The sequence below is a fragment of the Leiobunum rupestre genome, chromosome 3 (genome assembly GCF_980474605.1).
Source record: "Leiobunum rupestre chromosome 3, qqLeiRupe1.1.hap1, whole genome shotgun sequence".
Taxonomy (NCBI): Eukaryota; Metazoa; Arthropoda; class Arachnida; order Opiliones; family Sclerosomatidae; genus Leiobunum; species Leiobunum rupestre.
The window spans coordinates 28,560,184-28,580,718 of NC_143386.1; the positions used below are offsets into that span (position 1 = coordinate 28,560,184).

General features: G+C 37.8%; 2 protein-coding genes across 3 annotated transcripts; one reads left to right on the forward strand and one right to left on the reverse strand.

Moving 5' to 3' along the window:
- Positions 1-2,636: 2,636 nt before the first annotated feature.
- On the forward strand, positions 2,637-7,667 carry LOC149951372 (beta-hexosaminidase subunit beta-like). The gene is made up of 4 exons (XM_090168006.1): positions 2,637-2,895; positions 3,953-4,286; positions 4,355-5,035; positions 6,061-7,667. Exons 1-4 carry the CDS (start codon positions 2,702-2,704, stop codon positions 6,496-6,498), a joined length of 1,647 nt encoding a protein of 548 aa, XP_090024132.1. The 5' UTR covers positions 2,637-2,701; the 3' UTR covers positions 6,499-7,667.
- An 8-nt stretch (positions 7,668-7,675) lies between these two features.
- LOC149951373 (uncharacterized) lies at positions 7,676-20,322 on the reverse strand. 2 transcript variants are annotated; one of them, XM_090168008.1, is made up of 5 exons: positions 20,060-20,322; positions 16,352-16,668; positions 13,407-13,639; positions 10,738-10,946; positions 7,676-7,896 (listed from the first exon to the last, which is right to left on the reverse strand). In XM_090168008.1, the coding sequence occupies exons 1-5, from the start codon at positions 20,192-20,194 to the stop codon at positions 7,765-7,767; spliced, it is 1,026 nt and encodes a 341-aa protein (XP_090024134.1). In that variant the 5' UTR covers positions 20,195-20,322; the 3' UTR covers positions 7,676-7,764. The 2 variants fall into 2 exon arrangements, with proteins under 2 accessions (XP_090024134.1, XP_090024133.1); XM_090168007.1 differs by having other exon boundaries at positions 10,738-10,949.
- Positions 20,323-20,535: the final 213 nt, after the last annotated feature.

The window sequence follows — 20,535 nt, forward strand, 5'->3', positions numbered from 1 at the left end:
TTCGAAATACGAGGCCTGAAGATACATTAGTGTTGGTAATTTTCCAAAAAGTTTTCCGACTTGCGGAAACTTTCCAGAAATGTCTAATAACAGTAAACATACTACAAAACAATCCAATAGTGTTACATTGTTAATCAGATTAAAGCTAGTGTAGAGGTTTAGTTTTACTTTAGATTCGAAAAATTAGGCAAAAATCCGCTTTATTTAAATTTGCAAACAATATTAGACTAATTATGGAATGATTTTTTTTTATTATTTTCGGAAAAATACGGAAAATTTTCCGGAAAAAAGACCTCGGTCATTTTCCGGAAATTTTTCCGACTTATTTTTCCGAGATGGATTATAATATTTAATTTAAATTAAAATAAATTATAAACTTAAAATTCTGCCAGTGCTCCAGTGTACCGCTTTCGCAAATTTTCGCAGCCGGGCAATTTACGTAACCTCTTACAGTTAAATTACAATAGTTATCTAAAGTGCATAAACGAGTAAAATAATGCCTCCATAAATCTGAAGAAAGGATATTGGCTCATTTCCTATCACGGAAAGAGCAAAGTAAAACCTTCCCGCTGCGCTAGGACTTGGCTAATTTGCTGTTGTATTCTTGGTCGTACGTGATCTAATCCCTTAGAAACAAAGCCTAAAATCGATAGACGATCAAAACAAATTACTCTTATCTCGGGCTTTATTGTTCGAAACGCTACGTTAAATAAATAGTTTAAGCACGAACAATGTCACTCGAAGATGCAAACGTGCTTTTCTTCAATTTTAAATTGGTTTCAAATGAAGTTAGTTATAATACCGGAAGTTTGTATTCATCAGACTCGCAATTAGGGGCAGTCCAGGGGTCATTGACTCTCAAAATAAATAAATCATTCTAAGAAGGAACGAAGGTCACCATGACCGCCTAATTTAAATTAAAAATGTTTTAGAAAACTTCACAATACAGGGTGTTTCAAAACGTGATGCAACAATTTTAAGGAGTTGTTGGGGGTGAGTTAATAAGTATGCCTGAATTTAACCCAATTTCCTACGATGAGTTAAAAGAGCGCCAGAGAGCTTCAAAGTGTGGCCTACTAGCCCCTGGAAGTAGGCCTCAACAAGAGCAATTCCAAACAAAACTGTCATACTTCTCAATTCACCCCCTACAACTCCTTAAAATCTTTGGATAACCTTTTGAAACACCCTGTATATCATAAAATATGTCATTTCTATACGGTTTCTTACTTTCAACAAACACAACGAGAACGCAGCTAGCCTTTAAACACGCTAACGCAGTGTTGTGTACAAATTTCATTGGACGGGCCTTTACGCTGAACGTTTTACGGGCATGGGGGGAAGACAATTTCAGAATTTTCCCCTTCCGACGGTAGCAGGTGCTAAAGCATCTAACCAATGACAATTGTACGCAAGAAAATGCAAGACTTTTGACGGGTTGCGTTCTCCTTGTATGGGGTGCTGCGTAAATCACTTCTAGCTTATTTTGAATGTTAAATTAGTTGATCTTACGTAAATATGAAAAGGTCGTTAAAAATTTTCCCTGCCTTTTCTCTAGAAAATTTCCGTATTCTTCCGAAAAAAGAAGAAAAAAAAAGGTATCATTCCATGATTAACATACATTGTTCGTAAATTTAAATTTCGCTTCATTTTAGCCTAATTTTTTCGAATCTAAAAAAACCTAAACCTCTAGACTACTATAGAATAAAAATCCCTGAAAAGTAATATATGTTTCAATTTTTAATTTTTCGGATTTGGCGGGAGTAGTGGCTCACTCCTGTAATCCCAGGCGTCCGGGAGGCAGAGATTGTGGATGGCCGCGTGAGGACGACCACTAATCCCACAACGGGTGTTTGTCATACTTCCGCCACGGGTGTCCCAACCCTATCCCCAAGTATCCCCCCGTTGGCGTGGCCGTAACACATATCTCGCACCTGGTTAATTAAATGGACGAGCGGACTGTATTGTCCCACCCGTTACAATGGCTCATAACGAGCACAAAAAAAAATATTTCGGATTTGCGGAAAAGTTTCCCGAAATTTTTCCGCATTTAATTTTTCCAAGAAATTAACAACTCTAATAATGACGTATTTGCCCCACACTATTTTTCTCCTTTATATACTTCTGGTTATATGTGCTGAATTAAACGTATTTTAAGAAATTATCGGGAGCCTGCGAAGGTGCATGTTTCAGGTGATTAAATTTAAGTAGGAACCTGCTTAGGTACAGGTTTCGAGAGAAAACCCTTAAAGGCCTAGGATTTCTTCCGCCTGTTTTCCTTTAAGTTTTCTTCCCGCCGCGCAAATATCCTGGTAGTAGGCCAACCGCGGTACACGTTGGCTTCTCTTGTAAGCAATATTTTATTTTCTTCTGGTTATAGGTCCTGGCCAACGTTAAATAACGAAACAGTCGCGATAAAATCCTTTCTGCGAATTTAATCTTCTCTTCTCGTGCATCGTTGACGTTTAATCTCGCGGGTTTAATCTCTCTAATGGCGAAATGACAATAGGAAAACTATAATTTGATAGTTGTGACGTACTTTGAACCGCGGAGTGCTGATAAAATGGGAACGAAAACAAGGACTGAGCGATATCTCCGTTTTGTAGGCGTTTAGCGTCGCTCATATGATAGATAAGGAGCTTGATTCCGAGCCCGCGTTGCCTTTATAACCGATAGTCGTCTAGGTGTGTCCATTGTTGGCAAGATGCATCCGTCCCTGTTAAGCGCTTTACTGGCCGCCCTCTTGGTCACCTTGACCAATGCGGAGAACAAAGGAGGCTCGCTGTGGCCCCTGCCTCAAGCTCTGGTCATTGGGAACACCTACGCCGTCCTGTCTCCGGCCTTGAATGTCACCTCGAATCTTCCGACTTGCGACGTTTTGAACCAAGCCATCGCCAGGTATTATTCACCTTACGAATAATAATATTAGTCACCTTACGAATAACAATATTATTCACCTTCAAATAATAATATTATTCACCTTCAAATAATAATATTATACACCTTACGAATAATAATATTATTCACCTTTTCTAATACCATAAGTTTATAATTATTTTTCGTGTAAGGGTACCATATTTGGGGTGGCAGAGGGGTCAGCACTTCGTAGCAAGAGGAGCCGGGTTCGATGCCAGCTCGACGCTCTGGGTGAAATAATAAGAAGTGGAAGGGTAGGCTTCCATGCATTTCTTGGGTGCCTATTATTGACGTCATTTGCGGGTAGATGTTGATATGGGATCATGTGGATGCTACTAGTTTAGATGGAAACCTACCTTTATATATATATATATATATATATATATATATATAAGTAATCAATAAACATAAATTAATATCTTATTTCCAAAACAAACGATCATTTCGGAAAATATCACTGTTTTTCCGATGCACTGTTAAAGATAATAAGCGCGCGCGTTTTTATTTTTTATTATTGAATGGAACACGCAGAATCACAAGAGCCCAACTCTTCTAGAATATTAGGAGCACGCGCCCGAAGAATCAACACAATCATATACATTATATATATTTATATATTTCTTATATTTATAGTTATATTCATATATTTCTTACATTTATAGTTATATTTATTTCTTATATTTATAGTTATATTTATATATTTCTTATATTTATAGTTATATTTACATATTTCTTACATTTATAGTTATATTTATTTATTTCTTATATTTATAGTTATATTTATATATTTCTTATATTTATAGTTATATTTATATATTTCTTACACTTATAGTTATATTTATATATTTCTTACATTTATAGTTATATTTATTTATTTCTTATATTTATAGTTATATTTATATATTTCTTATATTTATAGTTATATTTATATATTTCTTACATTTATAGTTATATTTATATATTTCTTACATTTATAGTTATATTTATTTATTTCTTATATTTATAGTTATATTTATTGATTTTCAACCTTTTTGACCAGATACACCAAACAGCTCAACCAGTTGAAATGTCTGGCCATCACCAACAAGCTGAATAATTTCCAACTCCGTCCCAAGTTCTCCAAGTTTCAGAAAGTGCGTCGCGAAGGCGCCAGGGCCGGGGAGGACACCTTGACTGATCTGACCGTGGTGGTTCGAAACCCCTGCGAGATCTACCCTAGCGACACCATGGACGAAAAGTACGTCCTTCAGGTTCACACTCCATCCTTGAGCGGAAAAGCCGAACTCATCGCGGCTAGCGTTTGGGGAGCCATCCGTGGTCTGGAGACGTTTAGTCAACTCGTTTACGAACGCAATGACGCGGGTTCCGTGCAGGCAAGATTGATATTTTTACAGTTTCTAGCTTCGGTGCTCGATTAACTGTTAACGAATATCTTAAATAGTTACTCGTGAATACCACTTCCATCATCGATTACCCTCGATTTGGGTTCCGTGGTGTGCTACTGGACACTTCCAGACATTTCATACCAGTGCCAGTCCTCCTCGAGAATCTGGAAGCGATGGCCCAAAACAAGTTGAACGTTTTCCATTGGCATATTGTCGACGACCAATCGTTTCCCTACGAGAGCAAGCTATATCCGGGTCTCAGTGCCAAAGGGGCCTTTGACTCTAGCCACATTTACACACAAGACGACGTGGCCGAGGTCATCGAGTTCGCCAGGGTCAGAGGCATCCGTGTTGTACCGGAGTTTGACTCTCCCGGTCACACTCAGTCTTGGGGTAAGGACCAAACTCAATTGTTGACTCCGTGTTACAAGGGAGGCGTTCCGGACGGTACTTTCGGCCCCATTGACCCAATTCGTAATGCCACTTACGACTTCATCACTAAATTTTTCGGGGAGTTGGCGCAAGTCTTCCCGGACAATTACTTGCATCTTGGGGGTGACGAAGTGAGCTTCGACTGTTGGGCTACCAACCCGGACATCCTGGACTTTATGAAAACTAGAGGGTTCTCGGCCAATTTCTCCAAGTTGGAGGAATATTACGAACAGCAGATCGTCGATATCGTCCAGAAGAAATTGAACAAGAAAACCGTCATTTGGCAGGAAGTTTTCGACAATCAGGTATAGTTCTTTTGCTTCAATTATTTATTCCTGTGTCCATTTAGGGTTGATGGTCCCATGTTATTGTTGTCTTGTTATAAAAGATATATAAATTTGGAGCTACAAAACCTATTAGAGCAGAGTAAACCTTTTGAGTTGTGTGGGTTATTAGCAAAAACAGATAAAGTTTTGAACTATATGCCCAATTATCCAAAAGATAAAACGTTTTGAACTGCAGCACATATTAGGAAAGAGAGGAAACGTGTTGAACTCTAGGACCTATTAGTAAAGAGAGGAAACGTTTTGAACTCTACTGTCTATTAACAAAAAGAGAAAACGTGTTGAACTCTAGGATCTATTAGGAAAGAGAGGAAAGTTTTTGAACTCTGTGGCCTTTTAGCAAAAAGAGAAATTGTTTTGAACTCTAGGACCTATAAGAAAGAGAAGAAGCGTTTTGAACTCTGTGGCCTATTAGCAAAAAGAGAAAAGGTTTTGAACTCTAGCCTAGGGCCTATTAGAAAAGAGAGAAAACGTTTGGAACTCTACGATCTATTAGCAAAAAGAGAAAAAGTTTTGAACTGAAGCATCTATTAGCAATGAGAGGAAACGTTTTGAACTCTACGGCCTATTAGCAAAAAAAGAAATCGTTTTGAACTCTAGGGCCTATTAGGAAAGAGAGGAAACGTTTTGAACTCTACGGCCTATTAGCAAAAAGATAAAAGGTTTTGCTTTTAGCAAAAGAGATGAAACGTTTAGAACTATAAGACACAGCGGTTTCGGAAAAACGTGATTCCAGACCCTGGTGTAGGATTCCAACAAACACTTCATGGCTGTATTTAATGTAATAAAAACTTGTTGAGGTTAGTGGTAATAGTTAGTGTAGGAAGCTGTTGGCTCGCGTGGCATGAAGGGCTCGCCACCACCCTCCTACGCATAGTAACCCGGCCACCTCAACTAATGGCTTTAAAAGTCGCTTGATGACTTAGGCCTAAGGTGGTGCCTTGGGTATTAGCCTAGCTGATTATTATTTTTATTTAAACAATCAGGTTCAAGTGAACAAGGAAACCGTGGTCCACATTTGGAAAGACGGTTACAAAGATGAACTACCAAAGGTCACCCAAGCGGGATACAAGACCATCCTGTCCAGCTGTTGGTACCTCAACTACATCAGTTACGGATCCGATTGGCCCGCTTACTACAACTGCGATCCCCAAGACTTCAATGGAACCAGCGCGCAGAAGGACCTTGTGATGGGCGGGGCTGTGGCCATGTGGGGAGAATACGTCGACGGCACCAACGTCATGTCCCGCACCTGGCCTCGGGGTTCGGCCGTCGCCGAGAGGCTCTGGAGTGCCCAGACTCTGACTGACGCCAACGCCGCTGCCCCTAGGCTCGACGACCACCGCTGCAGGATGTTGAAGCGAGGACTCCGTGTCGAACCCACCGTTGGACCCGGCTACTGCGGATGTGACCCCTTTATATAAATCCGCTGTTCCCTTCAACATCCAAGTTGTTTGAGCACGAAAAATGTTCTAGAAATACCTTACACTTGAAAGGAGAGTACCCGAGGTGTTTATTGCCGATTTGGTTTAAGGTCGGGCGTAATGTAGACCCATATGGGGTATAAAATTTCCCAAAAGGAGACGTTGCACTATCCATTCGATTTTCCATGGCAACCGTAAATGTTTTTGACCACTTAAAACAAAAAATATCCATTTAAAAAAGCATAGTATTTTCTCGGTTTCACAGGGTACTTATCTACTAAAATTGTTTTAAATTTGAAAATCACGAAATGGGTAATTTGGACCACATTTAGATAAATTTCATCAAGTTTGGGTAAATTGGAACATTTTTCGGTAAAATAAGGAAAAAATCTTATTTTGGTTATAAGTGATCAAAACCATGGCAAATCGAATGGGTAGTGCAACGTCTCCTTTTGGGAAATTTCATATCTCATATAGGTCTACATTATACCCGATTAAGAACAAAATCGGCAATAAACCCCTCGGGTACTCTCGTTGTTAGATGACGATTAAAGGTTTATTAAAGTTCTGAAAAGAAAATTAAATTCAAAAATCCACTAAACTTTGAAAAAAATCAATAATCATAAAAAATGTTTAATTAAATAAATAAAAAAAATAAAAATCTTATTAATAATGCTGTTCAATTTTGGGATATCATAAAAAACCATAAATCCCGGCAAAAATGATTTAGGAACTGCGTTGAAATTGTATTGGGTTTCACGTTTAACGCAAAATTCCCAAATACCGAAAAATCCTATAATCTTAATTACTCATAAGTATGCCTCTTTAAAATATTTCTATAGAAAAAATTTCAATGAAACCTTGTTTCACAAGGATCCAAAAAAATGGTAGATTCTGATAATCCTCGCGCTAGTGAAAAGGTTACCATGGAAACCATGGCATACATATGGTATCATGTAACACGCTTTTCAATCCTATTAATACTTAGATATTTGACGCTTAGGTCCGAGTCACTCCACCCCTACCTGAGTAATGTACGAAACTTACAAAGATTTAAATTAAAATTTGTTTATTTCGTTAGACTTTTAAATGAAAGACATATTTTTGGTACGTTATTTGAAAGGTGGTTGTCATTTTTATACATAAATAGAATGTTTTTTTTTAATCTATTTTGTTTATTTTTTCTTATTTTTTATTTGGGAAGTTGATACTTAAAAGGGTTTTTTAGGCCCGAGCTAGGGATGCTTTCAGGAGGTAAAGTTTTTACTATTTTTGTACTGTTGGTGGCCTTCTGGTCAGGCTATCTGTCTTGAGACCCAAAATGTACTTGTCCAAACCAGACCTCCTCTGAACCATGGACGCGGATCGCTTAATTTTTCTACGGCCTTTGTCTCTTCTCTGAAAATATAAGCATAGTTAAAAACCATCTATTGATTTGAGACACCGTCATCTGTTATGCTTGTTTTCCACTGGAGCGCGCAACGACGCGTTTCTCAGCTTTGAAACGTTCAAACGTTTTTACGCGCGTAAAGAAAATAACATTATGACGCGCGCTAGTGGAAACCAAGCATAACACTATAGATTCAACCAATAATGTGTTTGTTTCAACTTAGGCAGAATTGCCATGGTTGAATTTTCCGCTAGCAAGACAGCGGGGAGAAATCACGTCATCAACCTGTGCTTGAAACGCGTCGAACGAATTACGTTTTACGGAACCTATACTTTTCGCTTTTTCTGGAACAAAAAGGTGTACACCTTTTACGATAAATTAAACTATTCTGGTGGATATAATTACTCTACACTAGTACTAGGTCTATAGTTTTTACTCCTCTTGAAGAGGCGGTGTAAAGATATCCAGAATATATCTACTAAAAATTGCCACAGGCAGTCTTTTTGATCAAACATTTTTACCCCAACGCCAGAATGGAGTAATTTTATAATTACTTTACCGCCACCTCTAGATTTGTCGCTAAAGTATAAGCTTGTTTAATTAATAGTTCAGCTAAGAATGTATTTATTTATAATAATTTATTATTATAATCCACGCTCACGAGAAGGGAAAGGAATTAATCTTTTCAATTTTCATAGCGCCACGTTGTGGCCAACGAGAGAAGCTCATAGCCTACTGGAATTTCGTCTGCTAAGCAGACATCTTCAGATTTTTCGTCTGCTTAGAAGATGGTTAAGAACTTCTCAAGTTGTCCGCTACGTGGCTCTGTGTGAACTGCAAATAATAGCCGGAAATGTGATAACATAAGTGTATGATGCCTCTAAGAAGTCAGATGACTATGCGAACTATAGGCGATAGCATAAATGGTTTTGGTCGTAGCTAACTTGTTAAAATGTTCCCGGAAATTCGTCATAGCACTGCCAACTTCTATAACACGCTTCCGCGATCGGGGTTGGCGGTGGTCAAAACATAGCCCTGACTGCGTCACTAAGCCTAGGTTAAAAACGTGCTTTAGTCTTATAAGTCTTTCATTTTTTTTTCCATTTTCAAGTCAGAGACTTAACATCACTATCACAATAATTATACTAATGTCCGAGTCGTCGTTTAAAGGGAATATAACCTCAGGTATTTGGTGTGGAACACCAACGCTTGCAGCTTTGGCCGCTCTTGCCTTTGGCATTAGAAATGTTTGGCGCCACTGTGCAGGGAAATTTGAAATATTGAAGGGGTCTTCCATAAAGATGGCTTTGCAGGTTATATTCCCTTTAATTAGGTTTAAGAAATTAAATTTTTCTATTAAAAAAGTATAAATATTTAAAAACATAACAAAATTTTAAGTATGACTTTCTTGAAAAGTTAAACTTTTAAATATTTATTTATTTAATGAAGCTGGAAGTCGCTGTTCAACGGTAAACTTTAAAGCAATTTTATAACCACGTGACCCAAGGTTCTTACAAGCGGCACTCACGTGACCGAGATTCCACCTCAAAAAGGCTTAATTGACTACTTAGAGGCATTATTTACTTATGGTAATATTTGGTTAAGCAATTGGTTCGATTTGAATTTCTGTACAGGGGAATAGCATAGTGGCAGACCATGAGATGGATAGCAAAGGCTATTTTAGGGCATGTCGTTTTTTGGTATTTTAGTTCCTTGTTTACTCCACAGATGGCGACAGTGTATAACAAAATTCCTCGGTTTTCGCAGTCTCAAGGCGAGACTTTTGTAACGTCACTTACCATAAAAGGTTAAACACCTGACATTATGAAAGTGAACGCTTAGAATTGCGCAGTACGCGAATGCGAACTTGACAGTGCTGTTATCAATTTTGAACCTGATTACAAAGTCAGTTATCTAATATAAACGTAGTAAGATTACTAGTTGTAAAAAGCGCTTTGAACTTACGTTGATAGTATAGGTACACCAAAACTATACTTCAGCTATTGAGGACAAGCTCGTACCAAGAGTATATTTATTTATAATAACTCTATTTTTTGTGGCAATTAACAGACAGCGCCAAATTTGTTTGCGGTGTATGTGTGAACTTCATAATCCAGTCGATAATATTTTCGTCTCTAGTTGATATTTAAGTATGGTGTAAACTATTTGGAATAAACTAAGCATTGACATAATTTTCAATAGCTAGTTTGAAACTCAGTATTGATAATATTTAAACGGCACTAATTCACATTTGAAAAATATGGGATAAAATTAATTAGTCCCTCCCTTTTTGTACCTCGTGATAGTAGATCAGGTCAATATAATATTTAATAATAATAATATTAATAATAATTAATTTATTTTATTGTCCCAATATAATATTTAACAAATAAATAATTAATAATATTAATATCAGTTTTTGTTTATTTTATTGTACCTATATAATATTTAATATTAATAATAATTAATTAACTAATTAATAATATTAATATCAGTTTTATTTATTTTATTGTCCCAATATAATATTTAATAATATTAATAGTGAACCATTAATAATATTAATAATGATTAATTAATAATATTAATATCAGTTTTCATTTATTTTATTGTCCCACCATAATATTTAATTATATTAATATTATTAATAGTGATTAATTAATAATATTAATATCAGTTTTTTATTTTATTGTCCAACCATAATATTTAATTATATTAATAATAATTAATAAATAATATGAATATCAGTTTTTTTTTAATTTTATTTTCTCAAAACTGGCATAAAACTGGGAGCTATAGTTATTTTATAACAAGTTTAGATTCGCTTATTTTGATTAAAAACTCTTAGTTACCAATTTATGCGCCAATCTCCAAAAATCTGCCTTAGCGTTGTTAAGCGGTACCCAAGAAGGCGTTTTCGATCTCTTGGATGTTTTGGTGTGGGAATTCTCTTGACTGGACTTCTTGTTGGCGACTGGAATGATGTAATTGGCCGGCTCTTCGTCGTCGTTCCAGTACGGGTAGAAAGAGTCGTCTCCTTCGTCGTCTGCTTCCATTTCTTCTGCTAATGTTAACGATTGTTATAGTTTTGTACTTCTCGTATCACAAAGCCAATCACACCACAGACCACCTACCCCGTGAAGGACATGTATCGCACACTACCTACCCCGTGAAGGACATGTATCGCGCACCACAGACTACCTACCCCAAGAGGGACATGTATCGCGCACCACAGACTACCTACCCCAAGAGGGACATGTATCGCACACTACAGACCACCTATCCCGAGAGGGGCACGTATCGCGTACCACAGACTACCTACCCCAAGAGGGACATGTATCGCGTACCACAGACTACCTACCCCAAGAGGGACATGTATCGCGCACCACCGACTACCTACCCCGAGAGGGACATGTATCTCACACTACAGACCACCTATCCCGAGAGGGGCACGTATCGCGTACCACAGACTACCTACCCCAAGAGGGACATGTATCGCGTACCACAGACTACCTACCCCAAGAGGGACATGTATCGCGCACCACAGACTACCTACCCCGAGAGGGACATGTATCTCACACTACAGACCACCTATACCGAGAGGGGCACGTATCGCGCACCACAGACTACCTACCCCAAGAGGGACACGTATCGCGTACCATAGACTACCTACCCCAAGAGGGACATGTATCGCACACCACAGACTACCTACCCCAGTAGGGACATGTATCGCGTACCACAGACTACCTACCCCAAGAGGGACATGTATCGCGCACCACAGACTACCTACCCCGAGAGGGACATGTATCTCACACTACAGACCACCTATCCCGAGAGGGGCACGTATCGCGCACCACAGACTACCTACCCCAAGAGGGACACGTATCGCGTACCACAGACTACCTACCCCAAGAGGGACATATATCGCGCACCACAGACTACCTACCCCAAGAGGGACATATATCGCGCACCACAGACTACCTACCCCAAGAGGGACATATATCGCGCACCACAGACTACCTACCCCAAGAGGGACATGTATCGCGCACCACAGACTACCTACCCCAAGAGGGACATGTATCGCACACCACAGACTACCTACCCCAAGAGGGACATGTATAGCGTACCACAGACTACCTACCCCAAGAGGGACATGTATCTCACACTACAGACCACCTATCCCGAGAGGGGCACGTATCGCGCACCACAGACTACCTACCCCAAGAGGGACATGTATCGCGTACCACAGACTACCTACCCCAAGAGGGACATGTATCGCGCACCACAGACTACCTACCCCGAGAGGGACACGTATCGCGCACCACTTTTTATGTTATAAAATCAACTATTGAGCCACAGGAGAATTGGCTGTTTTAAACCACAAGGGTTTTGAAAAATCTTTTATCTCTAACATGTCTTAAAAGCAATCTAAATATTTTCAAAAAGAATAAGATGTCGTGGACATATGAGTTCACACAATCCTCCTAATGTGTTAAGTAACTGTAAAACTGACATATTAAAGTTAAATTTCAAAGAAATTTAAAATCCGTCTTTAGATTAATCTAAGCAAAGAGTTTCGGGTTAATTGCGAATGGGCTATATACAGTTAGACATAACTTACAGAATATACAATTAGTTTAAATTAAATTAAACCAGTATTTGGAATTAAATCAAATTTAAATTAATGTATTTTTTTATATAATTTTTTTTTCAACCCTAAACTAAACCTTTGTAATGAAAGATAAATTATTATTTAGATTACTATATTACTTTATGTTAAATTTAAGGGGCTATGGTATCAAATTCCCTCATTAATTGAAGATTTATCATGTAGTTTCGTTTGTTTCGAGAAGTTGTCGAAAGCACCCACCCTAGCACTGGCGTTGCTATCAGTTAGCTAAGCTTAGCGGACGAAATTTTGTAATATTAGCAGATCATAGTACCGCTAACCGCCACGATGGACAGTAAGATCATGGACCAAGAATCTAAGGGGACTCACTGTTCCGAGTATTTGGACACGGTAAGCGTGGCCTAAATCGGAAGGCTAACTGAGGTACATCAGACACTTTGAAGTACCACAATAATTCTGTTCAACTATCACTACGATAATTTTATGTCGGGGCTTAGTTCATACAAACTTTTAAGTTTAGAAACGAAATGGATTCCAGTTAATTTGATTAAAAAAACCTCAGGCATAAGCGGCTCACTGGTTATTTTTAACACGATGGTTAATTGTCATTACTTTTAAAGAATCAATTTAAAAAATAAAAGGTTAAAAACTAAGTAGGCCTCATCATTTAACCGACAACAACGGCGCCATTTTTTTAAATTGAACGTGAACGCTACAGCTTCTCTACGAAACTACGCCGGAAATCGACTACAGTTTGTCCACATTGAACTAAAATTTAACCTTGATTTTCCTATTCCCAGTATTCACGCGTGCTTTTTAAAGCATGAACAGTAAGTCCCCTTAGATTCTTAGTCCATGGTGCGATCGGCTTATGGTTTCCGTCGTGAATACCTTCGAGGTCCAAGTCGCCGTGTCTGTCCCGCAAGTAGTCGGACAAGGCGTCTTCCACGACGGGGTTAGATCCGTGCCGTTCCATTTCCAGGATCTCCTGGTTGCTGAGAGGAATGGGCATCCGGTCGTAGTCGAAGGCTTGCAGTCTGTTCCTGGGGTGGAAAGATGGCCACTCGATTTCGTTGGTGTCAAAACCCCTGTTGCTGTTGTCACTCTTGTTGTTGTGCTTAGAACTGCCAGGGTAGATATTACGTTGTAACGTAAGTTGTGTAATGTACATGACGCAGCTCAGCCGCGAAATTGACTGAGGCAGAAAAATATTGGTTGTATAGGTGTATGTAGGTTGCACGATTCACGGCAAATTTCCAGGGGCAAAAATACATAGATTTCGACTCGCTTTTTAACATTATTTAATTAATTAACTTAACCTAAATTGGAAATCGATTAAAATAGCGCGACTCGCTGCCTTTGCGCTATAAGAATAGCTGTGAGAAATTTGGAGGTCCTAGGTTGAACGGCTCGGACGCCTAGGGAGAAACAGACGCGAGACAGACAGACAGACAGAAGACACTTAGGAATATAGTATAGATTAAATTACAGGAGACAAGTAGACGTACATAGAAGTTACCATCTTTATTTAATAGCTTATGTTAATCGGAATTTCCCGCTTACTTTACAAGAAATACACCATTATAATGATTTTCTAAAACTATTTCATAATTCAAATATCGTTTGTACGTATGATTACGAAATATATATTGAACAGTTTACATCGTTAGGGGGGTAAATGTTGAGCCGTGCTAGCGGTAATAGTGAGTGTAGGGAGCTGTTGGCTCACTTGACACGAAGGGTTTGCCACCACCAGGGTTGGACATAAGGCACTAGTCACGGTATTTGACTACTAAAATAAATGCTCTGACTACTAAAATTAAACGAATTTACCTAAATATTCATAAATAATGGCGAATTTGGCGTATCATAAATTCATCTTTCATCAATCCCATTTTATTCAAAAAAATCACATCGTGTGATAATAAATTCCTATTTTAATTCTGACGGGTAAAGCAAAATGTTGGCTGTCCTTCTTGTTTTTATACCCCATTTTTACCCCCACTAGTCAGTGACTACTAAAATAAATTAAATTAGTAGGCTCACTAGTCAGGCTGACTACTAAAGAAATATCCTTATGTCCAACCCTGGCCACCACCATCTTACGCGTTGTAAACCGGCCACGTGAATTAATTTCTTTAAACGTCGCTAGATGACTTGGGCCTAAGGTGGTGCCAAGGGTAATACCATTCAATTCATTGTAAATTTGTATTTATAGTGCTAAATTTATATCTTTTAAATTAATTAAACACTTTCAGTGTTTTACAATTGAATGAAAATTAACAGCATTAATTGTTCAAAGCTAATTTCTGAGAAAACATCAAAAGTTTTTTTGTTTGAATTTCCAAGTGGAAAAGTACTCTTCGAAAAAAATAATGATACTCCATTGAATCAGAGACAAAACCCTCCCAAAAACCTTTTCAAGTTTAAAGCGATGGATAATTTCGTTACTCGAGATTAAAAACATCGTAACTCGAAAAATCGAGTTTTCGGAAAGTCAACCAGTTTTGGAAGCCTTTTCAAAAATTTACAATAGAAATCAAGAATTTTTTTATACATAGGGAGATGCCCACCTTGACTACGCCACTGTACTATATTTTCACCATTATTATTTTAAATTAAAAATATGGTATCTTGAAGTTACTATAAAATAAATATACTTTCTCCAAACAAATAAAATAATTGCTTTAACATTAATTTAATTTTCCAAATAAAACAAATAACATCGGTAAAAAGATATTGTTTATCTAAAATTTAAAAATAAATATTGCAAATCCTATAGTGACTTCGCGCTATGACGTCACTCAACGTCATCCACTCTTTTTCCTATAGATAACAAAATGGTATACCAACATGACAGCCATTACTAAGGGCAACGAAGTGCTACCTATTATCATAAATTACATATTCATTATTCATAAAAAGTATATTAATGATCAAAAAATATCACCGAACTGATTTTCAGAGCTATTGGGTATTAAAGGTTTAATTATCAACACAGAGTGACAGAGCCCCCTAGTGTCTAAATATGTCCAAGGTGAATTACAAAATTATCAAGGACGATAATACACTACTTACAAGGAGAGTACCCGAGGTTTTTATTGTCTATATGAGGTATGAAATTTCCTAAAAGGAGACGTTGCACTACCCATTCGATTTGTCATGGCAAACGAAAATGTTTTTGACTACTTAAATCAAAGATAAGATTTTTTCGTTATTTTACCCAAAAATGTTCCAATTTACCCAAACTTTATGAAATTTACCAAACTGTGGTCAAAATTACCCATTTAGTGATATCCAAATTTAAAATAAAATCGTAGTTAGGACCATGTGAAACCGAGAAAATCCCATGCTTTTTTAAATGGATTTTTTTTTAGAGTGATCAAAAACATTGCAAATCAAATGGGTAGTGCAACGTCTCCTTTTGTGAAATTTAATATCTCATATAGGTCTACATTATACCCGATTTTGAACAAAATCGGCAATAAACACCTCGGGTACTCTCCTTGTTAGTTCAATCGCGAGTTCAACTCTTTGCTGGGCGAGAGTGTCGGGAAAAGGATCCGCCAGTTTAAACAATACGAAGATTCATTCTTATTTATATTACTTTACTTACGCTATTAACTTACGAGATAAAAGGTTAGGATAAAGTGAAGAGATACGTTGTTTTTAAACTCAGGTAAGGAAACTCGAAAAGGGAAACGCAAAAATACGCTTTGTTCCATTATTCTGTTTTCCGGGTCTCGACAAAGACCAAACAGCGAAAAGTGCAGCCCGATAAGTCTATTCTTAAGTGGTCAACAAAGAAGCCACGAAATTAACACGAAGTCACGTACTTGGCTTTGTTGTTGTGGTGGGCAGGCGAGGGTCCCTGGACGACAGCGGCCGGTTCCGGAAGAGGCGGGAAGCCCCAGGGCAGTTGGATCACCCCGCGCTCTTGCTGCAATTGCGACGCCGACGTGAAAGGGATCCGCTGATTGGCCGAGACTTCCTTTGGGCGCGAGGGCTCCTTGGGGGATAGGATGGACAAGTCGACCGCCATGATCAACGGTTGCGTTCGGATTAGTCTTCGAGTCTTCCCCGAGGACAGCGACACTTCCGTTTCCGGTGACAAGTGGGAGCGGGTGATGGAGACGTCGATGGGCACCAGAAACTGATCAATAAATAGGTTTTGTTTCATTCGTTATTTATTAATAAATTAAGGTTTCTGTTTGTGGAACATCGACATTCAATTTTCCCGCCATTGGTGCCGCTGAAGAAATATTTATTTTACGATTTTATGTTCTAGAAAGCAGTACTACCAGGAAACTATATAGGTATACACTAATTGGAACGCCTAAGGAAGATTTTTAAGGCGGATGCACACATAGCCTTCGCGCGCGAAATTTCGCTAGCAAATCGCGTCGCGTCTCGTGACTTAAATAGAATGGAAGTCATGGCGCATGGGCGCGTGCGCGAAAATTCGCAGGCGAAATCGCTTGCGAACCGTATGTGTGTTTGGGCCTTTAAGGCCGTGATGAAGCTGGTAGAAATGGGCGTATCTTAAAGCGGGAAAACTCACGAGAAAAACTCGCGCGCCTCGCTACCCTCATTCGACGAAAACTCGTCATTAAGCCTAGTCATGGTTATTATATTATTAGCTTACCTGAGTATCTCTTTTATAACCATACAAATACCTGAAATTAGGTATCACTACACTTCTTTGGCGAAGAAAATTATAATTACTCCAAAATATTAAGTACGATAATAAATTGAGGTTTTTAAATCCTTTGTTTTATAAGCCTATTTTGCGCGGGAAGATCGCCTATTTGTTACCATGACGACGCGTCAAACCTCGAGCCAATGAATTAGAAATGTCGCGTTACGTCTTACACTTGACGTAGTTAAGCCCCGCCTTTTTCTCGACGCCCTTTCGTATCAACGTCCCAATGGAACCTTAGACATTTCAAGTGTATACCTCTATAGTTTCCTAGTACTACTCATGCACGATTTTTAAATCAATATACGAAATTTTGGGTTAAAGTGGGATACCTGACGAGACAATACTCGCTTTGAACGTTACTAAACTATTCGTTTTAAAATTGGCGTTAAACTGCGATGAAAAAAGTGGTTATATATTTTTTTAAACCAACTAAATATTTTTTCAAATTTGAAATCTAAGTTTAATTTAATTTATTTTAATAATAATAATAATAATAATAATAATACGCTAGGCTAATCACCCAAGGCACCACCTTAGGCCTAAGACATCAAGTGACCTTTGAAGTTTTGAAGCCATTAATTTAGGTGGCCGCGTTATACTGCCTAGGAGGGTGGTGGTAAGCCCTGCATGCCAAACGAGCCATCAGCTCCCTACACTAACTAATACCGTTAACCTCCACTAGTTTTTATGGAAGGGGAAGCCGAAGAGCTCGTGGAAAACCCCTTAAACTCAACGCGGAAGGAGTTGTTCCGAGTTAAGCCCTAATTTTAGGAATAAAAGTAATTACCCTGCACATAATATTTCATTGGCTTTAGAAAGTAGTCCGTATTAAATAAATTGGGTTTTAGAGTAGTATCATAAGTCTATGAAATAATGGCATAAGTATGACGTTTCATATTCTTAACTCTCCAAACTTTAACTGTGTACTTTTTCGTAACACTGATTATATAGTAGACTCTCTCGCGTTTCTTTAAACCATTAACAACGATTAAATGAGACAAACATATAAAAAAAAAATATAGATTCACGTTAATATCTTTAACAGTTACCTTAATTACCTCTCCGAGGGGACTTTGTACCCTAGGAGGGGTTATACAACCACCGTGTCTGTCTGTCTGTGGGTCTGTCTGTCGCGTTCGCATTTTCGGGGCAAAGTGTAATCACTGCGTACACAGTTTCTTAGAATCGGGGAAAAGGTTTTTCCAAAAGCGCCCTCTTTTTGTCATTGGGTGTAGTATAATTTTTTAATCGGCTGGGCTTTGAACCCGAGCCCTCTTGCACGACAGGTCGCCGTTCTACCGCAGAACCACGGATACAGTTACGCTTCACTGAAAATTAAAAACTCTTCCGAGGAGAGGTATATTTTGGCTTGCCAACTTGTTTTTGTTTTGTTTTTATCTAAAAGGAAGGATGAGGGTTGTGTCATTATAATCTATAGCTCGAGTGATTTGTCAAGCGTTGCTCGAATCTTGATGCAACACCGGCAAATTTAGTTTTCTTTGGAAAGTATTTCGATGGCATATAAAAGCCTTATAATAATCCTAATAAAGATGTTTGTTCTACTAAGAATTTAATGAAGTTAACAGAGTGAAACAGATTCTTGGTTAAACTTAATCAATTTCTTAAAAATCTTACCTAACAATGAGACATAATTTATAATAAACCTATTTATTGACTTATTGTTTTATCTGTAACAAACCTATTCATGTACTTTTTGTTTTATCTGTAATAAACCTATTTATTGACTTATTGTTTTATCTGTAACAAACCTATTCATGTACTTTTTGTTTTATCTGTAATAAACCTATTTATTTACTTAGCTTTTATCTGTAATAAACCTATTTATTTTCTTAGCTTTTATCTGTAATAAACCTATTTATTTTCTTAGCTTTTATCTGTAATAAACCTATTTATTTACTTATTGTGTTATCTGTAATAAACCTATTTAATTACCAATTGTTTACCTGTAATAAACCTATTTATTTACTTATTGTGTTATCTGTAATAAACCTATTTAATTACCAATTGTTTATCTGTAATAAACCTATTTAATTACCAATTGTTTATCTGTTATAAACCTATTTATTTACTTATTGTGTTATCTGTAATAAACCTATTTATTTACTTATTGTGTTATCTGTAATAAATCTATTTATTTACTTATTGTGTTATCTGTAATAAATCTATTTATTTACTTCTTGTTTTATCTGTAATAAACCTATTTAGTTTAAGAGATAATAAATATTTTGAAATTAGATCTATTAATTTAAATTTGCGTTCTGAACCAAACGTCTGCTGCCATCTATGCTGCTAAGTTGCCATTAAAAATATACCTCCTAATTTAACCCCAATTGTGAAACCGTGGTACATTGCCACCACTTCCTCTTTGTAATGATAAATTGGTAATCAGCTACGTAATCACTCCAGTATACTCAAGGCTAGATACACCGATTGAGGAGAGTTATCAGGTACTTCGTGTATTGTGTGATTTTTAGTTCGGAAACTAAATCAATCAAAACAAAGTAACACCATAAGTTGATAATTATTTAACACGAGTGTTCCAGTTAGTCGAAATAATTATTGATACCTGTGTGTGGCCTGACCCAAAATGATAAGCTACTCTCGAGATAAAAATATGCAACTTGAAAACCAATTATCACGCGATAGTGTCACGCCAAAGAGCACCTATTAAACCTTATCTGAAGTCCACCAAAATGTGCGGTCATTGTAGAAATGGCTTTCAGTAAAATTTAACACGCGGAAGAGAGGGAGCTGGCACACTTATGATAATTTTAATTTATAAGCTAATGGTAACACGATTAAAAATTGCAACTGAAAATACCTTTTCGACGTTTTCGAATGCCAGACAACAGTGGCACCTTAGACTGACCAGAAGAACGATCCAAAACAATTTGTAGCGATTAAGCGACTGACAACTTAGGGAGCTAGTAATCCCGAATAACATTCTAAAATTCATATTAGCCCTTCTAAACGATTTAAATGATGATTGCCTGTTAGCGACTATAAAACGCGAAATTGACGGTTAAAAAGTATTTGGTTAAACTATAAATTTGGTCGTATCACCATCCCAACTTGTCCGGTCGAGTCTCGCCACGTTCTGCCGAAGTTTAGCACTTTTTACCAAATTTATAGGCAGTTGGTTTTTTCAGCCCCCGTTCCTTCGGCCCTCCCGCAAGACAACCCCCCTCCCTCCCCGCGGCTAACTCCTCAGGGTGTGTTTTTTCTGCATTGGCTCGACGCTTTCCGGGCGGCCCTCATCGCTTTGATTTCTAACGGCTTCCGACTCTTGCCTCCTGT

Bases quoted from the DNA above. Each gene is read 5' to 3' on its own strand.
- LOC149951373 (XM_090168007.1), bottom strand. From the start codon at position 20,194: ATGAATTTTAGAATGTTATTCGGGATTACTAGCTCCCTAAGTTGTCAG. The intron at 10,950-13,406 runs GTATTCACGACG...CGTTAACATTAG, and splicing joins CGGCGACTTGGACCTCGAAG to CAGAAGAAATGGAAGCAGAC. The intron at 7,897-10,737 runs GTAACTAAGAGT...TTATATTTTCAG, and splicing joins GGAGATTGGCGCATAAATTG to AGAAGAGACAAAGGCCGTAG.
- LOC149951372 (XM_090168006.1), top strand. From the start codon at position 2,702: ATGCATCCGTCCCTGTTAAGCGCTTTACTGGCCGCCCTCTTGGTCACC. The intron at 4,287-4,354 runs GCAAGATTGATA...TATCTTAAATAG, and splicing joins ATGACGCGGGTTCCGTGCAG to TTACTCGTGAATACCACTTC. The intron at 5,036-6,060 runs GTATAGTTCTTT...TTAAACAATCAG, and splicing joins AGGAAGTTTTCGACAATCAG to GTTCAAGTGAACAAGGAAAC.